The sequence below is a fragment of the Lathyrus oleraceus genome, chromosome 6 (assembly GCF_024323335.1).
Source record: "Lathyrus oleraceus cultivar Zhongwan6 chromosome 6, CAAS_Psat_ZW6_1.0, whole genome shotgun sequence".
In the NCBI taxonomy this organism is placed as follows: domain Eukaryota; kingdom Viridiplantae; phylum Streptophyta; class Magnoliopsida; order Fabales; family Fabaceae; genus Lathyrus; species Lathyrus oleraceus.
Window position 1 is genome coordinate 498,871,392 of NC_066584.1, and position 14,049 is coordinate 498,885,440.

Genomic DNA, 14,049 nt, shown 5'->3' on the forward strand with positions numbered 1-14,049 from the left:
CGGGTTAACAACTGATCAAACTTTGAAACAACCACTGACTTGGAAAAATTCCTTACACTCTCTATGCTATTAAGCTATACATTTGCTTTTGTGCTAATACATTACCTACCGCCTTTCCGAGTTTTCTTAACGTTAAGTCATTTTTGTATTTTCACATAATACCATAATAATACATAGATGTGCATTAAGAAATTCCCAACCAAAAAATCCTACAACAATGTATCAAACATGTTTGTGAACACTTTTAAAAATATATAATTATTTTTTTTGACTTAAAAAATAGAATAATGATCACTCCGAAAAAAAAAGAGAGATAAATAATAAATATTTTTTAAATTTTAAATATAAAAAAAGAGTGTATTAAATAAATATGCTATTTTATAATATCATTGCATATTCATTAAACTCGTATATTAAAAACTAGTATATTAAAAACTAGTACTAATATAATAATTTATTTTTAAATTATTTTAAATCATATAAATTCATATAATAAATTCATTAAAATCTTATATAAAATTTTAATATTTAAAATGACCTCACGAGTTTTTATTTTTTTATTTCTGATAAAACACTTTTCAAATCACACAATCACGAGCGTTCAACGTATATCCCCAAATTCGAAATTCGAAATGCGCCAAAACCAGACCTTTCTCTCTCCTCACTCCACCGTCCGGTGCTGAAGACGTGACCAATGTCGGCGACGGAGAAGCTCTTCGTCAAGATCTTCGAACGGAAAAAGCAATTCATCGAGCAAGTTCGTCAGGAGTCGCTTCTCTGGGAGGAGAATCTTCGTTACCTACTCATTCTCAACGGAATTCCCCCTCCTCCATGGCTCAATAACTCCGCCGTCCACTCCTCCTTCCCCTCAGATCCCAAAGGTACTCTCTCCATCTCTCTCACTCTCTTCACTCCTTCGCAGAAATTAGGGTTTATAGTGTATGAGAGAGAAGATTGTGCCATTTTTTCATTTTAGGTTTAGAAGCATTTATCTCTATTATAATTATAATGATATGGACAGTAATTAACTCTAATTGATATTATTTTCTGGTAGATCCTTGATTATGTCAGGTTAAGCATTTTAGATTTTGCTTAATTTTTAAATTATGAAATCCAGTGGTTTTATGTTAATCTATGCTCATAAATATGAATCACACTTTAATTTTCAGTTAATATATGGATTTTCCTGTTTTTTCTTCTATATCCTTTTATGTATCAACAGAAGAATGTAACAACTTCTCAGCCAAATTTACTTGGTGAATGTTTGGTTTAGCTTTTGCAAGAGGTGTAGAATTGATTTTGAAATGATTTTGAGGTGTTTGGTTCTTCTAAAGTAGAATTGATTCTGTGTTCAGAATTGATTTTACTTGAAGGTAGAATTTGCAGCTTTTGAGTTTAAACATGATTTTTACATTGAAATTTACAGTTAAACTCATGTCTACATAAATTTATCCAAACATAAATCACTTTTAACTTCAACGCACTTTTATTAAAAATATTTTTCCATGTATGCAGATCTATTCAAAGATGATACTGTTTATCAAGGCCAACCATCACAAGCACAATTTGGAGTTCCTTCGGTTGGTGACCATTGCAGTCAGTACAATAATCTGGATGCTGTATCTGACGATTTGCGTAATGAAGTCGATGCTATTAAAAAAGACCATGATACAGGGGGAAGGCTTTCTAATTTTCCAGATTGCTCAGTTAGTAATGCTGGATGTGCCTCAAGTGGTCCTCCAGAATTGGATTCAGTTGCTGTTTCACCTCAGAATCAGATAGAGCAAAGAGTCTCAGAGAGTTTCCTTGACCCGGCAGTGTCATTTTCCAAGTTGCATAGATCAAGGTCAAGGCAGAAAGCTCTGGAGCAACGTAACAGTGCAAAAGCGTCCAAACTGTTGTCAGTAGATGGTGATAATGCTGGGGATTGTACTGCTGCAGCTACACGTTCTGCACCACCATCTCTACAGGAAGATCATATCAAGGAGTTAAGCTTGGTCAATGAGTATCATCCAAACAACCGAAGTTGTTTGACGGAAGAAATGAGAAAAGGGGGTTGTCTAACTCGAAAAGACCACAGTTCTAATTACACTGGCCGTATAACAAGATCTAAAAGTTCATCCCAGAAGTTCAACTCTTTGAGTATCCGTAGTTCTTCTGTAGAAAAGGAACATGGTCCTCCACTTAATGATTTGAATGAGGAAATGGAGCTTATCAGCCGGCCTTCTTTTATAAATGGAAGCTGTGGGGTTCAGGAACCAAATTTAATAAATTTTCAGAACAAGGACGTTGGAAGCAGTGTCTATGATAAAAGATTAAGCATACCTAGAACTTCTAGCCAGGCAGAACATAGTAGTGAATTATTAAACTTAGACAGCTCCTCAGGAAGATACAAAGTGGTTGAAGTATCTGATATTAATCAACCATGTTCTCATGTTGAGTTAAAGGATTTAAGCAAAACCTCTGATTGTATCAACGGAAGTAGGCGGAATATTGTTAAAGATGGTGACTTCTGCCAAACTGAACAAGAAAGTAACATTCAGAGTAGGTTAAGACTACATAGAAGTTCATGTCCATCACCAGGGGATGATTTTTTCACAACCAATGGTTCTGGAAAGTCTATCGATAAATCTGTGCAATTACCTCAACCTTTAATTTTGAAGAATTTGCAGGACCCCTCAGTGGCCGTTGTTGGGTCTTTATGTAGCCAAGAGGAACCTCACATTTCTGCAGTAAAAACAAAAGAATATTTAAGTAAAAGTGGTTCTGGAAATATATACTTAACCAGAAATTCAAAGTTATCAAAGTCTCCAAATTCCAAATCTCGCGGGCAAAGGGCTACCCATTCCGAATCAGCGGGTAAGAAGTCTCAAAATGTACAGCCTACAAAACTGGATCCTAGATGGTTATCTTCAAGTCCAAAGTATTCCAAATTAGATTTACAAATTTCAGTGAATTCTGCAGAGAAGGAGAACATTGCAGAAGTTGATGCTTCTAGAAATACCAGGGCTGAGACTAGTTGCGCAGAAAAAAGTTTGTTGAGGCCAGCAAGCTCTTCCAATTTAGATGGTGGATCTATACTTGCAGAATCATTATACATTAAAACAGTTGTGGCTGAAAAGGACTTGGATGTCCTAGAAAATATAGCATCTGATGCCAATTCTACTGATAATGCCAAACACAAATCTACTACAACTACTGCCAAAATTCATCTTGATTTTGATGGATTAGTTGATAAAGATCCTTCTTGTTTGGGGTCAAAACTCACTGCTGTTAACCCTAAGGTTAGGGAAGAGGTTTCCGTTTCGAGGCTTTCCCCTGATTTTGTTATGTCTGTGATGCCTAAAGAACTTGTTTTTGATGATTGTGAAGACACTAATAGGGATGGAATATCTAGCCCTGATTTGAAAGGAAGCAAGAGAATGTCACCGGATAAAGAATCTCTTGCTTTTTCGGAACCATTGAAATTACTTGATGATGACACGCAGGAAGTTCTGGCAGATTCTTTTTCTGAAGCAGTTACTGAAAATGGTCTCCCTAGACATACAGACAAAAGTGTTGCAAAATTCAATGTTAGGTTCCCAGTTATTGCTCCTACTGATGAAGTGAATGTTGACTTGGTACAGCAGTCCCCAAATACCATTTCCTGGGATCAAAATGGTGACTTATTGAGGCAGGCACTGCCCAGCAATGGAAAAGTTACCCGTTTTTCAACTGATGTCCATAATTTCAATAGTTCCACAGAGACTTTCGCCAATGATATGGAGCATTCATGCTCTCAGCATAAGAAAAGAAAGATTGAGATTGAATCAGAGAAATTTCTTCCAGGCTCTACACACTTATTGGAAAAGCTAGTTGATTCTATCAACCAAAGGCCTGGAAGTGGTACCTCAAGTATCAAAGAAGACAATCCTGAGGCTGTCATTGAAGTTCAACATTTGGCATTTGATCAGGCGGATGATATAGGACATGAACGTGTCTGTAAGAGCCCAACAGATGTGATGGAAGACACCGGGGAAAGCCAAAAAATGGAAGGGTCTTCATGTACAGTGAGAAAAGATGAGGTAAATCTTTAATTTTTTAAGCATTCAACAGTAGATTTGGATTTCCTGTATATCTTTGTGCTAACTAAGTTGGTGTCATTCAATATTGAATATCAAATTGTATGCCAAGCAGTCTTGGTTAACATCTTTACTACTGTTATTGTCATGCAGTGTTGTTTTGGCAGACTTTGCCAGATTTACTTTATTGGATGATCACACAATCCTTTGAAAGCTATTTCAGATAAAAAATTAGTTCTTAAAATTGTGGAAATAAAAAAGTAGTGGTTTTAAGTTTTTGACTCTTATTTGAAATATTTGCCAGGATAGAGAATAATGAAACAGAAGAGAGAGGTGGGAATATATCTCAGTTAATTGAGAATACAGGATTAAATCTCAGTCTTTGTACATTGTAGCCTAGCCTTGTTTTATACAAGTTAAAAAATGTAGTAGTGTTTTTCATTTTATTCTTAATCAAATATAAAAGCAATACCTTTAGTTTTATGTGATAGAGGATTCTGAAAATGAAATAAATCATCCGAGTTAAGTAAAACCAATTTTAATAGAAATGAATAATAAATACTAAAAGCCCACAAAACCCTAAATATTAACTGTCATAAGCCCATCTAGGGGGGAACAACATTTTTCGCTGTTGTTTCTCAATAACTTTGGTAAGCTAATTCTCTAAATTGAAATGAAAAAAATGTTAATATATGTTTTTACATTGCTTTATTTTCCTTCTAACTTTTGGTCTCTTTGTTGTTTGAAATTAACGAGAGCAAACAACACATTTTAAAGCAATTGAGCTAGGGGAGAATTGAATTGAGTTTTGATTGCCATTTAGTATGGAAATATAGTAGTTCTGTGTAATAATACTATAGAAGTAAAAAACTAAAGTAATGGAACTCTCCATTTTTTTGAGAAATGAAGAGGATCCTTACTTAGGTTGTTGGAGAGGATGGGAGGAAAACAAAGATAAGAATGAGAAAGAATGCAGAGAGAATTCTGAGTTGGTTAATACATATGAATCTTATCAATTGTAACAGTAACTTTGATGCAAGCTGATATTAATTTTGGTAAAGAGAATCTGACTGCATGTAAGCTACTGGTTTAGCTTGGCATTGGTTCTTTAGACTGGAATTTCATTGTTTACATATATATCCTTTCCATTTGTCTCTATTAAAAGGAATATCAATTCTTTATTCTTGTCCTTGTTATAGATTCTGACACTTCACAGCCTTATGGCATGAGCCAGCTCTTGTATGATCAGAAAGTTTCATGAATAGGCTAGTTTCTAATTATTTGTATAACTAGATACTTTGTTTTGGGGATAATCAGTGAAACGCCATTTTCCATGAGCTACAGTGAATAATAAAAGTTCAGGCAAATGAAAATGAATTTTACTGTTGATTTATAAATGTTACACTTCAGGATCTTCCAATTTTTTCTGGCTCTCTATTAGTCATTAGCTTGTTTGAAAATGCATTCTATTTAACCAGAACTGCACTCATAACTGCACAGTGAAAGAATTTGGTAATCTCCTACTCTGCATGAAAGTGAATATATAATTGTATATGTGCAGTATATAGTTGTAAAAGTTGTTTTTTCCATTTTACTTGATTTGTCTGAGTAGTTTGTGATTCAATGATTTCCTGTCAGCAGAAACTTATCTTGGATGGACGAGGCAGAGGTTCAGACACCCTTATGTTGCCAGAAGTAGATCCGTTCAGTTTTAGTATTGAATCAACGAGGTTATCCTTTGATGGGAAGGCAGGGTCATGGCATCTCCAGGTTAATTCTGGGCAAAATAATGCAGAGGATCTGACTTGTTTTGAAAGAACCACCTCAAGTAGAAGAATCTATCCCGAAGGTGATTCTGAGTTCTTAGATGGTTTGTCTGTTTCTCCAAGATTCCGAGATTTGGATTTGACTGAGACAGGGGCTTTACCAGAGTTTGAAGGGTTTCTTATGCAAACAGATAATGAACAACCATGCATTGCTCGAGATGAAATGCAATTCGAAACTATGAATCTTCCTAGTAGCTCAGCCGATAATTCATCACTTGATGGATCTAGATTCACAAGCTCTCCGTCATGCTATTCTTCAACTCCATACAGGTTGCACAGCATAGGGAACGTTTATCAGTCTTTACCTAATGGACTTCTGGAAGGATATGGTCTAAGGACTTCCCGTCCTCTAAACGATGGGAGTCCAAGGGCCTTTTCTGATTGCCGACCAAAATGCAATGGTCAGTTTACATCTTCGGTCCAAACACTTTGGGATAGATTTAATTCCAACTTTGGCAGTTCTGGAAAGCGCAAGAGTTCGAAACCAGAGCTACCCTGCATAAGTGAAGAAAATGAAAACGTGGATGAGATTGCTGGTACGTTCCAACAAGGCATTGGTCCAGAAGGAATGAATGAGTCAATTACCAGAGGACAACCAGCTGAGATTGTAGAAAATGCAAACCCCTCTACATCAGTTTTACAAGATGCATTAACTAGTGAACAGGAAGATTTTGTGATCTCAGAATCTAACTTTGGTGGTACATTCCAACAAGGCATTGGCCCAGAAGAAATGAGTGAGTCAATTACCAGAGGACAACCGGATGAGATTGTAGAAAATGCAAACCCCTCTACATCAGTTGTACAAGATGCATTAGCTAGTGAACAGGAGGATTTTGTGATCTCAGCATCTAACTTTGATGGGACTCACAATAAAGTAAAAAAGAAACTTGACAAGCAGGATGGAAATAGGACAAGATTAACAAGTAAGGGGAAGGATAACAAGAGTATATCTCTTGGAGTAAATGGTGCCAAGAGGAACTCCGAATCAGTCCAGAAAAGATCCAGTAGGCCAAAGTTATCTGGAAAAGATAGTATGAAACTACAACGCCCCACTTTTTCTGGAAGGAAGTCTACGCGCAAGAATATTGTATCTAACATTACTTCCTTTATTCCATTAGTGCAGCAAAAGCAAGCAGCGGCAGTTTTGCCAGGTACTTAGTAGTTATTTAAAAAGTGAATATTATTTTTCTACTACAATTATTTGAACCCTAACATGTGACCATTTAGGCAAGAAAGTTATCAAAATTAAGGCTTTGAAGGCTGCTGAGGCTGCTAAGCGCAATGATGAAATGAAAGAGAATGAGCGCAAAAAGAAGAAGGAGGTGTTGATGGAGCTGCAGAAGAAAAAAGAAGAAAGAAAGAAAGAGGAGGCCAAAATGTCAGCAAAAAAAAGACCAAGGGAAAATGAAGAGAAAAAGGAGAAAGAAGGAAAAAGGAAGCGTGTTAATGACATGAAACAGCCAGAGCACGAGAAGATACTTGCTAAGAAAGAAGAGTTAAAAGTATATCAGCCAACTTCAGTAAAATGCTTCTTTTGTCAATAAATTAGTGTCTTTCTCTCTTTTGATTTTGTGTGAATGCTAATATATACATTTTCTGGTCTAGGGTAAAGAAGCACGCGAAAGCAGGAAAATTTTGGATGGAAGAGATGATCTTAACAAATTGCTACAACAAGAGAATAGACAAGGCAATGCAGAAAAAATTTCAAAAACTGAACCTTTGACCAAGGAAAGCCGTCACGAAAAGTATGAATCTGGGATCGAATGTGCCAATAAAGGAAAGGTAAAATAGTTTTCTGTGGCTCTCTTCTATGTTATCTTTAACAATCATAGATGGAGGGATTTCATAGCAGTTTGGTCCAGAACAGAAAATCTTTTCCAGTTTTATACAAAGTTTATTTCTACTAACAATGCAGGCTGCTTATTTTCTAGTTAGTCAAATAATGCCAATGCTTTTAGTTAACTGCTGTTAATGTTAGTTGTTTAAAGCCAACTGTTTCCTAATATATAGTGCTCAACAATTATTTGAAGTGATACATGATTTATTCACTCGGTTTTTAATGAAACATAATTCTCTCATGTAATAAGTTCAGCTTGTACTTGTGCTATGCAGGGCCTGACTGATAATGATCTTTACAATGACCTTCTGGAATCTTTTATTTTTAATATTTAAATGTGTTACTTGGTTCCTTTTTAACCATTGTGAGATTTAAATATCTTTATAGGCAACAATGGAAGATAATGACTTGATCATCAAAAACTCACCTCTGGAGCAATCATACGAGATGTCTCCATATAAATCAGATGATGATGATGAGGATGAGGATGACAGACCATCTAATAAATTTATACCATCATGGGCAAGGTTTGTGACTGTTATGTTTTTACACAGTACCCACTTAGGCTTTGTTTGAGAGTTTGGAGGGGAGGGGAAGGGAAGGCTTCTGAAAACGATTTCTTTAAAAAATATAAGAAAATATTTAACATTTTTTGAAAGAATGATTTTGTCTAGAATAATAAAATAGTGTTTACCATTACTATATTTTTAATTTTCAGAATACTATAACAACATAAAATATATTTGAAAAATTTATGGAAACCCTCCAAAACCCTCCTATACAAATTGAGTTCCCCCAAATTAGAGGGTTTTTGGTGTTATGAATAAAAACAAACCCTCAAAAACTCTCCCAACCAAAATCCTTCAATTCTTTCCACTCAATCCTTCCCTTTTTTCTAAGTCCTTCCCTCCCTTCCCCTTCAAACTCCCAAACAGACCCTTAATAAAGTCATGGTGCTGTCTCTCAGCATTATTTTTGTGGGTTTAAACCTTTTGTGGTGCATGTGCTTATGTGGATCATTTTCTAGTCCAACTGAATCAAGGAAAATAAATTAAATAAAAGCTTTAAAAGCAATATGCAGTTGGCCTAAAAAATTGTGCAAAATTTAGTGAAGCAGATAGATAACTACTGCTTGATCACAAAATTTAAATGAAATTTTGGTTATATCCATTTATCTAAAAACATTGAGTTTTGGTTCCTTTTTGCAGTAAGCATAGCCTGTTGCTGAATATTTCTTCCCAGGCAATGGACCCAGAAACAATATTTCTTCGGCAAAGTTTTTGTGAGATAGCAGAAGGTAACTTTAAATGTTATACATTTTTATGTATTAGTTGTCTATAGACTAAGCACCAATTGCATTCTTCTACAGTTCTCCAGCCTCGGAAGTTTGTGTTATAGTACCAAGTAGGGGTTTGGACTCCATAACGTAGTGATTCCTTTTAATTCTTGGTAAGCTTTTAGATATTCCGAAGTTCAATAATTTGGTTATTCCATAGCATGTATTGTCCTTAGGGTTAAAAGCCAAGTTACTATTTACACCATTGCCCAATGTGCTAAGTTTTGATGAAATACAGGCAACAAAGCTTATATGTATGGGCCAAAGACTTGGTTTTGATTGATCTCTTTATTTTTCTTGCTATTCTTTATTTATCCTTCAATTCAATGTAACTAAATGACTTGGGAGGGGTTTTGTGGTTTTGTTGCATGCACTATAAAAACTTCTTATATCATCTAAATCTAATAGTAGACTTGGTCTGTTGTATCTTTGTGGCAGTTTTTTTTAGAGCTTCTTTACGGGATACGGTGCAGCTGCAAAGATGATTAAATGATCCCTGCCCTATTTTTGCAGAGTTTCTTTTTCAAACTCCCTCAAATCTGCTACTTCAAACGATGGTGAATTTTATTTTAGATGTATCTTTTTGTATAGTTAACTTATTAATCGTAGAAGAAGCCGATGTATGAAATTCATTGTCAAAATGAAGCAAGGAGCTACTGCTATCTTTCAAGGTCCTTGAATTCGGTCAGTAGTAAAGTTAGAATGTACACGCCGGTTGGTAGGCATAGGTTTGTGCAAGTTCTTTGTACAAATGTTGAATGTTAATTTTCACACTTAAGTTTAGCTAAAGTTTCTGATATTATAAATTTGAGCAGATGAATTGCGCATTCATACTGCTCATTAGTATATTCTTGTTGAAGTAAACTAATAAATAAAAGGTTATGTATAACCTCATCGTTACCAGCGTTTGTTCTTTCACTTCATAGAGGCATTTATTGAGTAATCCGTCTATAATTTGTTAAAGTGGAAGTCGTCATAATTCAAGTACAAGAACTGGAAAGAGAGGAGGAAATAGCTCATTCCAAACATGCACTCTGCCTGTGATTGGCAAACAAAAGTGGGAGTTATAACTGTTTTTTTCTTGAAGGGGATTAAAATAAATATTATCAGGCTTTATCGAATTTAAATTATCATGTTAAATCAATTTTCAGCACATGACAATAAATCTGCCACTACACTAAAGGCGTATTTTTTTTACTAACATCACAGCTTGTGCATTAGATAGATTTATTTATTTTTTGAATTTTTTTATGCTTATTTAGTCATCGCGTAATAATATTTAAATACCCCTGTATTTCACAAATATATCTTCGGAGGCATTCAATTTCAGTTAACGTTAACATATTCTAGAGATGCATCTTCGAATTTATTTTAGAGATGCATCTCTTGAATGTTTTGGAGTTTAAATCGTGCAAGAACCATTCTCCTTCCTCATTTCTGATATTTCTCGAAATCTTTTCAAATTCTCTCAAATTTTTTCTCATCATTAAGTTCAAAATAAAATAATTAAGCTCAAAGAATCTTCAATCAACATCAGAAACATCATCCCAACACTGAAGCAAAGTGAGAAATTATGAGTTTTTGATGTTTTGAAAAGTTTGAATTTTTGTGTAAATGAGTAGAAATTGATGATTGAGGTTAGAAATTAATAGAAATTGCATGAATGGTATTTTAAACATAGTGTAAAACATGGTTGTTGACTGAAAATGATGATCAAACCATTAATTTTTGTGTTTGCATGTGTGCATTAGCGCCATTGACGCACCTGCAGTCTTGCAGAAAATTTATGAGATGCATTCCGAAAATTTTCAACGTTTAAGTTTTTCAATAATCGGAGATGCATCTTCGAAATTTTCTCAGTCTTTTTTTAAAAATGATTTTCTTGCTTATAGTGTTGCTTGCTTGCACTAATTGTCTGCTTTACTTTAACTTACATGCATTATGATTGATAGATACAATATAGTGAGACACGGGAGGGTTGCACATTATGCATCAATGCGGGGGGAGAATAGTCAGGTTTCAGAGGCTCATGTTCCCTCTAGTTATGCATAGGCATCTACTTCTAGGGATCATGCTTCTCCTTATCTTCTTCATCTTTTTCTTCTCGTGGGAGACGAATTTCACCTACCGACGGATCACTCCCTCCATCCTCTCGCAGACGTCAGATTTCACCTATTCATGCGCCAGAGGTACCCGGGTCACCGGTAGTACCAGAGGCACCTCATACTGCTGATACTACTGATGCTTCTAAGATAGTGCCACCTCATACTACTGATACTACTGAGCCAGTGCCACTTTCGGATGGTGAGACTGCTGTGGATGCTGAGCTAGAGGTATTTGGAGGAGGTCCTGTAGAGTTATCACTATTGCCTATGTACCCATATCATACTGCCAGACAAATCTGGGATGGAGAGGCAACATTAGTTGGCTTCATTCGTTTTAATTTATATTTATTTTAATTGACAAGTTTTTGACATTGATTTTTATTTTCTACAAGACACTGATCCGCTGGAGTTTATTAACCACGTGCAAAAGATTACTCGCTTGCCACATCCGAATGAGGATTGGTTTCAAGCAACTTTGTCCCTATCTTGGATGAAAGACTTATGCATGACTGTTTATATTACGGCTAACCACGAGATGCTCAATATATCCGCGGAGAGATGACATTCCGAGACCTCGTCATTTCATCTTCTGCTTGGTGAGATGTCCATCACACTCGACGATGTGTCCTGTTTGCTACATCTTTCAATCAGGGGGAGATTTCTAGGTCATGCGAGGATTATCAAAGACGAGGCATTCAAGATGATGGTAGACTATTTCGGGGCTGACCCAGCTGAGGCGAAATAGGAGTTGGATAGAACCAGGAGGGCTCATGCTAGGTTTGAATACTTGAAAAAGGTATATACATATGAGCTCCAGAGAACACATCAGGCTATAGGTGATGACGAGCAAGTGGGACTCCACAGTGTGCATGCTATGAGAGCATACCTACGATATTTGGTTGACATTGTGATTTTTGTGGACAAGAATGCCACTTATACATATGTCATCTACCTACGTTACTTCAAGGATTTCAAGCGGATCCATGAGTACAACTGGGGGCGCTTGTTTGGTATACTTGCACTCAAAGATATTAGAGAGCTGTAGGTGGAAGACGAAACATGTCACATGCAACATCACACTACTGACGGTAATATTTATTGGTCTTTTAATGTTTCAGTGTTGTTTTCATTTCATCTTTACAACACTATTACTTATGATTCGTGTGTTCCAAAATTTTCAGACTTGGATCCTCCAACACTTCCCGCGCATCTCTGTCTGGACTAGTGTACCGACTTGCATTGAGGATATTTTGTGTGCTACTGCATTTGTCCGCTTGAAGGGAACCGAACGACTGAGCCGTTTAGAGTGTATCTTGATCGCTTCGTTGTCGAGGACATGCACTTCAACAACTATGTCGATCACCGTGAGACGCTTCCATTTTATGAGATAGTGCTATACTCTAGATGGTTGGCCTGCGGATCACGTTTCACTGCTCCTCATCTTCCTGAGCGCGTTATGCGTCAGTTCGACTACACTCACACCATTTCCAGACACCCTGTTGTATCTGCTCCTTCTGCTTTGATATGTAGACAGATGGATGTCATGTTTGATGATTATGAGAGTCATCTGATACCGGAGGAGGCACAAAGTACCATAACTGTGGGCAACTGAAGTTACGTCGACGGGTACATCAAGTGGTTCTTTAGGGTGTCACATCCGTATATGGTACAGGCTTCTCCAGGAGATCCATCGAGGTCAGCTCATCGGGAGATATTAGAGGAGGAACAAGCACAGTTAGATCATGTTGGGGATGTCTTGCCTAGATGTCATTGCATATGTCGTTACATAGTGGAGATTACTTAGATAAGCATTGATAGAGGTATATTCCCTGATGGGTCTGGTGTGAGGCATGTCCTAGATGCCATTATGATAGATGCACGGGGGATATTGATGTACCGAAGATAGCGTCAGGGGGCAGGGAGAATTTATAGCCGATGAGCTTGAGGAAGCAGATGAGATATAGTCCGACATACATAGTAGTGCAGTAGTATATAGTAGTTGTACTATGAATTATATTTTATTTTCATCTCATGCTACTTTATCGCTATATTCGACTTTATTTATATATGACATTTGGATCATCTGGATTTATCTACGTCATTTTTTGCATATGAATTGTATGGTTTATATGGATTGTATGATTTAAATCTTCATCTGAATACACGTAAACAAAACATAACATATACTATTCTATTCTGATCGGCTACAAAGATAAATCTCCAGTACAATAAACTTGTAAAATGACCTCTGAGTGTGATGCATTGTATATGTTTTAAATTGTTACAGAGATACATCTCCGATTCATTTAACGTTTCAAGATGCGTCTAAAGATGCATCTCCGAAATCTGGAGACATTTAAATATTTTCACGTGATGCATAAGTAACATATAGGATGCATTAAGATTTTTTTTCCCTCATATTATATAACCTTCACTTTTAAAAAAACCAAAGAACCATCGTGCAAATGTATTGTTGTTGGACATTATTCCAAATGTCCAAATTTGGATGTGAAACCTATGTGCAAAGTAAATCAAACATCCAAAGCTATAATTTTCATGAAGGGCTTTTCTTGATGCAACAAAGGCATAACTATGACTAGTTCAAAAGTAAGATCATTAGTCATGGAACATTGTGCTTCCCACAAGATCCCTTGATGTTTGTAATCTCAGTCAATGGCGAAGCTAGGTTCAAAGTTATGAGAGGGGCACATATACAGACAAACAAGTACTCACTAAGGTTTGATTCATGCAAAATTGTAAACTATCCCAAATGCTAAATGATAACTTTATCATAGTTAAATAGAAGATAAAGTAAAGAATCATTTTTCCTTTACAAACACACCACTGGCCAAGGATGTGATTAATCATTTATCAAAATCTGACG

General features: G+C 36.1%; 1 protein-coding gene across 1 annotated transcript; it reads left to right on the forward strand.

Annotated features, from left to right (window-relative positions):
- Positions 1-564: 564 nt before the first annotated feature.
- On the forward strand, positions 565-9,960 carry LOC127091214 (uncharacterized). Its single transcript, XM_051029781.1, has 9 exons — positions 565-881; positions 1,516-4,064; positions 5,703-7,038; positions 7,115-7,389; positions 7,493-7,669; positions 8,112-8,251; positions 8,933-9,021; positions 9,094-9,173; positions 9,499-9,960. Exons 1-8 carry the CDS (start codon positions 695-697, stop codon positions 9,120-9,122), a joined length of 4,782 nt encoding a protein of 1,593 aa, XP_050885738.1. The 5' UTR covers positions 565-694; the 3' UTR covers positions 9,123-9,173; positions 9,499-9,960.
- The last annotated feature ends 4,089 nt before the right edge of the window (positions 9,961-14,049 follow it).